Below are 10,832 nucleotides of genomic sequence, written 5' to 3' on the forward strand. Positions count from 1 at the left end.
GTGTCAGCAAGAGGTCTGAGCTGCCCTTTGGGCTGTCTGTCCCACCCCGATGGAAACCCAGACTATTCCCAGGTAACCTCATCCTGTCTAAGAAAGGATCTGGCACTTCAGTGGGAACAGTGCAGCGCACGCACGTGCAAAAGGAAAATGGAATGAGCTTTGGAATACAAGTCAGGGAAGAACTGGTAATTTAAACAACAGCATGTGATGCATGAATTCCACTGTTTGGCAAGAAAAACTCTAGGACCTGGGGCTTTAGTGTCCACCTGTTTCCAACTACAGAAAGCAGCAGTCCAGCCACTTCAGGTTTGCTTTCTGGGATCCTTTGGAAAAGTATTCCAGATGCCCCAGCTGTGAAGTGCCCATATCCCAACACAATAAGCATCTGGAATGTCCATCATTTCAAGACACATGAATAGCGATTTTTAAAGCCTGGAAATTTATATTCAGCCTAATCCTACTGACAGGCAAACAAACAAACCAACTTCCTCGGAAGGGGAGAAGAAAGGCCAAGCAATCCAAGTGCAAACGTTTAGCCTAATCCTCACCTAACTACCCACTAAGTATCTAACTATTTACCGACTATTTCCATAAGAAAAGGTGTTGCTTTTCCAGGTTTTCCCTCCCCAGTGTGCCTGGCTTTTATGTCCCTGGTTGGATGCACAGGGACACCTGAGGTGCATTTTTCCTGAGCCAAACATGAGTCCTGGGGAGTACCAGAGGGAACGGCTGGAGTGATCCTTGGTAAACGTTCTAAAGGGATAAATGGACTGAACCCCTTCCTCACCCAGCGCTTGGGTTTTCTGCAGCTCAGCACTCAGGACACAAGACGAGTGTGAGACTCCGATGATATTTTCCAGCTCTCTACTGCCCTCCAAAGCCTGGAAAACCACAATTAAAATCATTGTTAACTCCCATTCCCGATACCTACTCCATGTTTACAACATACCAAAACCAATTTGGAAATTGTTCCTAAGTTCTAAATGCTGCCTTTTCTAAACAAACATTTCAATTAAAACATTTTCAATTAGTATCAGCTTTTTTTTTTTTTTGTAAATCGTGTCCACATAAAATAAATCAACGCAGCTCTCTGAGTACACTGAATTATTTCTCAGCTGTTGATGTACAATTTAGTCAGGAAACAAAATGGGAATAAAACAGGGCAGTGATTTGCATTTTAACATGTATTGGACTATTAAATAATGATACATTAGTGGTAAATTAAATGGTACAATCACTTCAACACAAAGGGATCTTTAATCTTCAAAGAAAAATCTAGGCAGTTAATTCATATTTCAAGTTATAAATAATAATGAGAACTACTTCATACAGTTTTATTTGTGCACAAATTAAGAACAGAGGACCTGGAAAAGCAATTCTTCTAGTTTAAAAAAAAGTTTTGAGGTTTTTTGCATTTTCTGGATTTCCAAGTCAAATTTGCCTGGTTTCAAGTCTTTTATTTGCTTCCCTGCCCCTTAAAACTCAAATGTTGCATATAAAATCTTAATTTTGCTTTCAAACCCTATATTAGAAGTAGTTTACAAAACAAATCAGTGTAAACCAGACCTTCAGGCTTGTCAGATTTGCTCTTATTTTCAGGACTCTGGGCAAGGAACTTCTCACTTGGGACTGCAGCTCCAGGAACCTGTGTAAAAAAGGAAAACAGTTCCAATTATCCATGTCCCCACTCACTGAAAATCCATGTTTGCAATGTTCCCCAGAGTTTCTTCCCATTGAAATGGGGATGGATCCAGCTCAGCTGGGAGGATTTATATCAGTGTATTGAACAATGTATTTTCCAACTGTAAAATTAAGTGTATGGAAGTGCACATGAATATGAAATGTAGGTGTTGGTTTATACGTGTTTTTATTTGAATGTCACTGCTGGTCTCCTGCAAACCTTTTTAAAACATTCTGAATTATTGAATGCAAACATTTCCATGTCAATGAGGCCTCTAATTACTCCAATTGTTCTGTAATTCCGGGTTCCTGTCACTAAGAAATGAGGCTGGATGTGTTGACCAAGGGATTTACTGAGCCACAAAAAAACCCCCAAATTAATCAATTTACAGTTTTACACCGATATAATGTTAATATTTTATTTTTCACTGTTTAAATGCCATCCAAACAATTCTGTCCAGCTCCATCAATTGGAAGACACTGTCCTAGCCTGAAGGAATTTCAGCCTAACAGTGTGGGATCCATTAGAGGGAAAAACATCTGGAAACAAACTGTGAGTTCAAGTGCAATAATGCAAAGGAAGAGCTACAACTTCAACCATAATATTTAGTTGAATAAATGTCACAATTATTGTCTGGTGGTGAAAAAGAGATGCAACCACAGCCCTGCACCCATAACAAACTTGAGAATTGAATCCACTTACACATCATGCTCTGTTTGAGGCTGCCCTCTCCTGGATAATCTGCTCTTGGAATTGCTCTGCTCGTTCCCATCTTCTCAGAGGGTCACAAGGAAGAAGAGACACAATAAAGATAAAAATAAGATTCGAAGTATTTGAAGCACCTGAAGAAGATGTTAGTGCTGAACGATCTTTTAGGAAGAGGAAAAACCCCAAAGCTCACTTGGAAAGCAGGACTTGGATTGAACCACACTAAATTATTTATAATTAACACTTCTGGAATTTGACCTCTCCTCAATTCCTGGAAACTCTGGGATTACAGCATTAACAACTGGAAGTTAGAATCATCCTGGCAGATATTTACTGTGCTCTTCTCAGGAGCTTTTTATCCTATTAACTGCCTAAATACAGCAGATTAACATGGAGCATTATCCTAAAAATGCTGGAATGACTGAGCAATGAAACTCCCATTTCCCTTTATAAAACCTGCCTGGCCCCAAGTCCATTTCATAAACAACCACAAAGATACTGGAAATTGCTTCCAAAGGCTCCAAATGTGCTCTAGTGACAATATAATATTCCAGCTTGGCATATGATGGATGGGGCAGGATAAATGTGACCTCTGACCACAAAAGACTTCCTGAATTTACATGACTTAGACAATTCCCACAGGAATCAGATCAGAACAAAACCAGATTAAAATTTTATCTTGCCTATCAATACTTGTTCCAGCAATAAAGAAGTCACATATGACTATCAGAAATGATTTAATTGTGGCTGAAGTTGAAGACATCACAAAACGTGGAGATTTTGTAAATTCGCCTTTAAGTGAAAGATTTGGAATTTACCACGGATTTAACAAGTGTACAGATCCCAGACAGACCCTGCGGAATGAGGTGCTTTCCACACTTCAGTGTAATAAATCTCCTTCCTGCCATCAGACTAAAAAAGAGAGACCACACTCAGCATTAAACACTTTGATTTCTTCTTGTTAGATCTAAATTATTACATACAAGTCTCAGCACTCAAGGATAAATTAACTTTTAATTTTAATATTTTGTAAAACATTTAGAAACACTTCAGAATGACAAAGTGCTATAAAAGTTTAAGCTTTAATACAGCAGCTAAAAGTTAAGACCCTCAAAGATTTCATTTAAAATCTAAGTAGTCAATAGAACTTGGACTTAAATCAATCATCAATTATCAAACAGGTCATACTTTTAGACCAGCACTGTGCTTTTAGAAGGAGAACAGAAATTGTGGGTTTAAATGGACAACCTGGAACCTGGGATTGAATAATTACACACCACCATTTTGTAGCTAGCTATATGGACACAGGAAATAAAGAGATGGTTAGAGTTATATTAATGAATAATTATCCATCAGCTGTGATGAATAATTCCACCCATCCACAGTGATCATGTGATCAGCCATGGAAATGTGGTCTGGGAATACTCTGAAAATACCTTTATCTCTGTAGAAAAAGAGTAGATAAATTTACAGGCCAAAGACCTAAGTTCCCTAACAGAGTCAGAATGCTGCTCACTGGAAGAGTTCCTTTCCACAGCAAGAAGGAAGTTGGAACCCAGTGGGGTTGAATTCCAAGAAGCAAATTGAACTGGCAGGGAGGAACAGCTGCCCTGGGGAGAAGTGGAATCAGCAGAGAACTTGGTGGGGAAGTTATGGATGCTCCCAGTGCTCATCAAAACCTGGGATGTGTTAAAGGTGTTTGACAAACAGGGAATGAGGACACAGAGCCAGGTCCAAATGAAGACTGGCAGCAGGATAAAGAATTAGGATAAAATGTAAAATCCCGGAGGGAAGCTCCACTTTTGCAGATCCATCAGGAGAAGACTTAGTGCAGTAGCTAAAATCTGCAGACACCCAGATAAATTTCCAACAGTGCTCAGAGTATTTTTACTCATCATAGTTCATTAAGTTGGTGAGGCCTCAATAACTGCACATAAATTCCAAGATCTCTGGGGCACAAAAAGCTCTGTAACCCAAAAAGAACCAGTGACTGAAAATGAAAACCAGACAAATTCAAAATCAGACAGGGGATTTTTTCTTAATAACTCAAGTAATTGAACAAGGAATTTGCTAGGGAAGTGATGCATTTTTTAAATTACTATTATTTAAATAATTTGTAGTTTTCAAATCAGGACTTAACCATCTTTTTTAGGAGTTGTACTGCAAGGAAATAAAAGTTCTATAGGGGAAGGTGACCAAAGATCCCTTTGTATTCTTCTTTCTAAAATAAAAAAGTTACACCAGGTGACCTGAGGGTTACTTAACACTTAAAGAGGCTACAACCACAATTTTTTTTATACAGCCATAAAAGCAGGTCAGTCTACTGAAAATCTGCCTCTTGAGCAATCAGTTTGCATCAAAAATTGTGACTCTGTAACTAAGTGGATGTCTATCTTAAAGTGAACTGGAAATAATATAATTATTATAATCACACAAATGTGCATTTTCTGAGAGCTGATGACATTCAGTGTTATGTTAATTAAAAATTGCCTCACTCAGTTGTTTCATAAACAGCCCCAAGATTTACTCTGAAAAAATTCAAGCTTTAAAACCCAACATCAGCTTTTCCAGAAGAGATGAAAATTCTTCGAGAGGAAAAATGTATCAAATATAACAGATGAGAGAGAAGTCACTAAATCCAGCCAATAAGCAGGAAAATGTTGCAGTAAGAAAGATGGAACGTTCTGCTCACCCTCTGCTGGGGGTTTCCTGGGAATTTGTGCACTGTGGCTCATGGGAGAGGAAAAGGGACTCATCTGGCACGTGCCTGTGGTCGGGGAGTAGGAGCTCAGATTGCTCCTTTTGGCCTTCTGAGGGGTTGCATCAGGTGGCTGAAATGGAGCAAAATATAAAAAAATCCAGATGAATATTGACAAAACCTCTCTGGACTTTTACTACCTGGCAAGACTTTCCTAAGTAATTCCTGACCTTATGTGTTCCCATTATGGAAAGCCCATGTTAAATGTCGTGGTGGGGGTGACTTTGCGCTCGTCAAGCTTCTCTATCACTCGCCCTGCTCAATAAGATTAGTTTGACTCTAAAAAATAAAAAATCCCTTCAAACACTTTGTCTCTCAGTTTCCATAAAGAAAAACTATGTGTTTTCCAGGGATTTAGGTATTCTGGCATGATCATCTGGATGGTTGGGGTTTTTTTTAAGGAGCCAAACCCTGGTATTATTTTCCTTTCAGTAATGAGAATTTAAGACACAAATATTTTTATATTTTAATTGTATCAAAAGTTATTTCTAACCATTTTTTAAACAAATGTTAATTAAAAAAATCCAAAGTAAGTCCCTTAAATCCAAATTTTGTCTCTGGTTCAGGTTTCAATATGTCTAATGATACAAGAGGAGTTATTTAATGACATTAAAGGATTTGTGCAGAGAAGTTTTCAGAAGAACAAGTCTGCAATGCTGGAATACGAACCGGGATTATCTGGGACATGCTCCAGCATGGATACTGAATTGCAAGGATGAGAAACTGGGATTTCAGTGCTCTACTCATGTACAGAAATAAAAAAAAGCGGCCCAAAACTTTACTACCCACCAGTGCTAGTGCTGGTCACCAGTAGTGGGACTTCCACCAGATTTTAAAGGATTTCATTTGCTGCCCACTTGCCTCTGCCTGAGTTTTAGTCTCAAATAACCTAAATAATTTCACACCACTCATTTCTACTCTTGGTGCAGTCTATCAGTATTTCAAATACACCTGATGGAAATCCTCAGCCTGTCTTGCCACATTCAAGCAGGTTGAAGAAATGTTTCCAATCATCTTTAAATGAAGTATTAATTGAAGTATCAATGCCAGTGTAGGGATTTATACATCATCCAATTTCCTCTTCAACAGGGAGCATCTCCAAACATTTCAGGTTATTTTTCCTGCTTGAACAGCAGTCACCTCACCCATTTCTGGATATGGATAAGGTGATTTTAAACAATTACCTGGAGAAAATTCCTGCAGCACTTACAACAACAATGTTTATTTGTCAATTTTTCTCTTCCAGGAAGAAGAGTTTTACTCCAGTTATGAAATTTTTTTTAACAATACCACGCTAACATTCCAAAAATCTAAAAATACTCATTCCTGATCTGGTTAGTTCATGAATATTTTGATCCATGGAATGAGGGACTCTTGATAAACAGGGAAGGAATGATAGAAACAGCAAAGACGAAACAGATACTCCACCCCAACCGTGTGTGTTTACTACTTTCTGTTCCTTCTTACCTTCTATAAAGTTATTTAATTTAAATCTTTGACATGTATCTATTAGAGACATCGTGTGAACTAAAAATGAGTGTAAAGCCACATCACTGAGCCTCCACTAAAAGTTTCTATCATTCAAATGGGCTTTTCACCAGCTTTTTGCTGCACAAGAACCTGACTGCAGGTAAGCATCGAGTAACTCTTTTTATCTCATGGGAAGGAACAGCTTTAGGGCAGGAAAAGCATTCCATGGAATTTCAGCTGGACCACTCATCTACAAAATGTTACTACAGCCCAAGAAACAGATGCAAAATTATAGTCACAGCTGCATTCTGAGCAGAACAAGTTGGGTAATGGTACACTAAGCTGCTAATTAAACTGCTAATGATTTTTTTTTTTTAGTGCCACTGCGGTATTTTGCCATCTCTGTTTAAATTTCAAAAAAATAAGTACCTAGAAAATTTTGAAATGGCAAATTTCTACCTTGCTTAATACCAGCGAGGCCTCCAAATACACGCTGCATATTAAAAAACCCTCTTCAAAATCACACAGGCATGGAGATTTATTGGGAGCTCGTTTGCTGGCCAGCTCTTGCTCTTTGTACTTTTCCAAAATTTTCCTTCCTTTCCACCCTGCCATCCTCCCAAGCTCCTGTGCACTGCTGGCTGCAGCAACACCCACTGTGGAGAGATAATAAACTGACATATGTCACGACATGCTGGCGGCTGGGAGGATGCTGGAGCTGCATTTTCAAAAAATAATAGCAACAGTACAATTTTATTTTTATTGTGATAACTGCGGTGAAATTTATGGCAGCGTTAGTAGTTTATTGATTCATTATGCCAGATTAGCTGAGGGAGGTAATTACAGCCCTGACATGAAAATGCCTTTAATGTTTCCATTTCAATTTTGCAGTTTATAATATGCAGATTACAGCATTATCATAATTCCATATTGTCACATGTACAATTCCATGGCAGAACATTTGCTTCCCAGGATAATGGAGCTAATTTCTAATAAATGATTTCAGCAAGGATCTTAACTCATTCAGCTCTTGGGTAAATAGTGATGGCAATAACAATATGCACATTTTTCAAGTGATTCATGCAGATGTACATTACTTAACGCCAGGCAGCTCTGTGACAAATGAAATACAATAAATTTTATACTAATATTTGCAGCAGTAATTTTGTGCTTTAAGATTTGCCCAGACAACATCCAATCTGTAACAATTTAAAGGCAGCTAAAATGAAATAGATTGTTTATATCCACATTTATTTTTGCACACAGATATAGATACACACACATACATATATATTTATACAGCCCAAATGGCTCCATACACCAAAAAATACTTACGTTATCTTTTTTAACAGAGTCCAAATTTAATGCTCTCTTAACCCTGCAAGAGAAAAATATGGACAGGTTTTATGGTCATCTAGGCACAAAGATTTCTGTTAGTAAGGTCTAAAATTGATAATGTTAAAGACAGTTTCCTTTTTTGGTTTCACATTTACACAGGAAAACTGATGGCATCCAAAGCAAATCCATTCCCTGTACCACGAATGTTGCTTGTTTAGAAGGATAAAGTGTTTGCCTAAGAAAATCTGATTCTCCATTTTATACCAGAGATAAAATCAAGGCACTGAAGTGAAATCATGCTGAGTATTTATCTTTTTCTTCATAAAACTATAAACAACAAAACCCCCCACAAAAAGCATTTTCATTTACATACCTTCTGAGCAAGGCTTGAAATTATTTTGCCTTTAGTCGAAATAATGTTTAAGACATTTAAGACAGGTACAGCCAAGGTGAAAAAAGTAGTTTTTCCCATCATTTTAGCTCTTAACATGATTCAGTGCTACCAGACTATGACTTAACTGGGGAACAGATGCTCTATGTCTTTACAGGTCCCCAAACCATAAGAAACTCTTTGCTTCCCTTCTTCCCTCTCCTGATTCAGGAACATGCCAAGCTCTCTCTGCAAAATCTGCTCCTCTGAACTGGATGCCCAGCTGTTAATGGCAACACTGGAAAGAGGAAAGCTGAATATTTATAATACTTTATATGGTACAGCTGTCTTCTAAAGAGCAGTCATCAAAATTTTATTGAATGCAGGCTAAATGCTCCAAGGAAAGAAAGGTCAACATAAATTAAGACTATTTTTCCCAGAGACAACTGAAACTTTTAAGCACGTTCCTAAATCTTAACAATAGTTTAAAGCATGATATAAAACGATGAGGAAAAAAAAAAATCTTTGTAAGAACAGTCCCTAAGAAACATATATATTACATTGAATTAAACAAGGTTTGGAATATACATCATATTTCAAGAACTTAGTTCAGTTTTCATCTCGGAGAAAGAATGTTTTGCCTTGTAAGGAATTTAGATGACCTCATTCCAAACACATCCTTTTAAAATTTATGTTGCTATTCCAAAACTGTAAATTAAAGGATTGGGAAAATAGAATGGAAACACATCTTTGATATGTAACTCAGCCAAGGGTCTTACATGAAAACTGTTTTACAGCTATCTCTATTACAAAATAGAGAAAAGAAATATCCTATCTTAAGAAAGCCAAGTAAACAGGTAACATTTAAATTAAAAACACCTCTGAAATTCTGGCCAAAGGGCAGCCAAAGCTGTAACAGTTTGATGGAATTCTTTACAATGTATTTCTTTTTTAAAGAGAACCCCATATTGCTCAAGGAATCCTGACTCCATTACACATTCCAGCTCATGGCAGCAGAGAAATATTCCATTTATTAATGCATCCACACTGGAAGGATGCTCTGGGGGCCAATGCATTTGCATGTTACACTAAGGCATGTTCTGATGGAAGTTTTTATGACAGACTTCAAAAGAAGCTGAAAGCCAAAGGAAAGCAGGATCGGGAGTTGGCACAGCTGTAGGATGAAATAAATGAGAAACTACATGAAAATCCCACTAAGTTATAAACACAGAACATTTCTTAGGGGGAAAGTTGTGCACTGATCAAAGCTACGTTCTCTGAAGTCTGTCAAATATTGTGTACAGCAACAGAGCAGCACACTGCCCAAATTTCTCTCTGCAAGCACCCTGAACTATGGGAACAGAGATGGAGCCTCATTCCAAGCACCTCAACGTTGGAAAGGGCTGGAATATTGTATTGGAAGACACAATTTTAGCTTTATTTAGAAGGTCAACCTTGCCTCGTGTCACCCAATAGCCCGGCTTGCTTGGGGGCTTGTTTTTAATGATTGTCTTTCCAATGCCATGATGTGAGAAGTTAAATCAGAATTATTTAAAATTCATGCTCTAAGTCTACACACAGACCCTGGCTTGGATCCCTGAAACCAAATTTATCCTGACACCTCACATGAAAACCCTGTTGGCCAAATTGTTGTCTCTCAGATCTTCCAAAAGAGGAGTGTGGCGAAAAAACACGTCCAAAGAAAAGTATTTTAGGAAACAACATGAAGAGCACCACTTTTAGTTTGGTCTATTTTTTTTTATATGGCTCACTTTGACTGCGGTGTAGAACCAAATGCCAGAGTGGAACAAGAAAAGGAGACAGAAAGACGAGGCACATGTGGTGAGAGTATTTAACCAGAGTTTCCTACCCCTGAATTAGCCTGACAAGGCTTAATCTATTTTCTTAACCATGCAGAGTATGATGGCACATGTTTACAGCCAGATGTGCAACCTGCAGTGATTATTTTGTGCCCAATATTTATCGGGTTAAAGAACTTTCTTTATTGATCCCCAGAAGCCCACGATGAGCAGAGATACACAAGAGCAGCACCAGACTTACATGACTTGATTAATTACTTACTGCCTGATACGTTGCAAAATATAGGAGAAAAATGAGCAGGATTTATTCCCATTGGAGACAATATGAAGAGATACAGCCTGATGGAAAATGGGCACCAGGGGTGTCATGCCCTCATCTCCACAGGCCTGTAATTCCTTCCCACATCTGAGTGTGTGTGTGAATCTATAATTTAGTTGCTGTTGTAATTGTAGTAAATCCTGTTGAATCACTTTAGAAGTATTAAATCAGGCAGTGATTAAGTGCTGCTAAACTCTTTTGCACTGGATCTTTTGTATCCACCTCATTGTCCCCTTGACCGTTTTGCATCCCTGGTCTCCCTGTAAATCATTCTAATTGATTCTGATCCCATTTTCCTGTGTATGCTCCATCTGTGTAGTAAGCAATAGAGTGAACCTTGCCATCAAACTCTGTTGAAGTCACTCTTT

The 10,832-nt window shown here is 38.1% G+C and overlaps 1 protein-coding gene across 1 annotated transcript in view; it reads right to left on the minus strand.

The window, feature by feature from the left end:
• The window catches only part of ITGB3BP (integrin subunit beta 3 binding protein), a 15,820-nt gene extending 7,064 nt beyond the window's left edge, over positions 1–8,756 (minus strand). Inside the window, exons 1-5 of the mRNA XM_017733528.1 lie at positions 7,953–8,756; positions 5,082–5,220; positions 2,384–2,453; positions 1,567–1,645; positions 788–881 (exon numbers count right to left, since the gene is read on the minus strand). Coding sequence (XP_017589017.1) covers positions 788–881; positions 1,567–1,645; positions 2,384–2,453; positions 5,082–5,145 — 307 coding nt within the window. The 5' untranslated portion in view covers positions 5,146–5,220; positions 7,953–8,756. The remainder of the gene's footprint in view (positions 1–787; positions 882–1,566; positions 1,646–2,383; positions 2,454–5,081; positions 5,221–7,952) is intronic.
• Between the last annotated feature and the right edge of the window lie 2,076 nt (positions 8,757–10,832).

The sequence above is a fragment of the Corvus brachyrhynchos genome, unplaced genomic scaffold (assembly GCF_000691975.1).
Source record: "Corvus brachyrhynchos isolate BGI_N302 unplaced genomic scaffold, ASM69197v1 scaffold34, whole genome shotgun sequence".
In the NCBI taxonomy this organism is placed as follows: Eukaryota; Metazoa; Chordata; class Aves; order Passeriformes; family Corvidae; genus Corvus; species Corvus brachyrhynchos.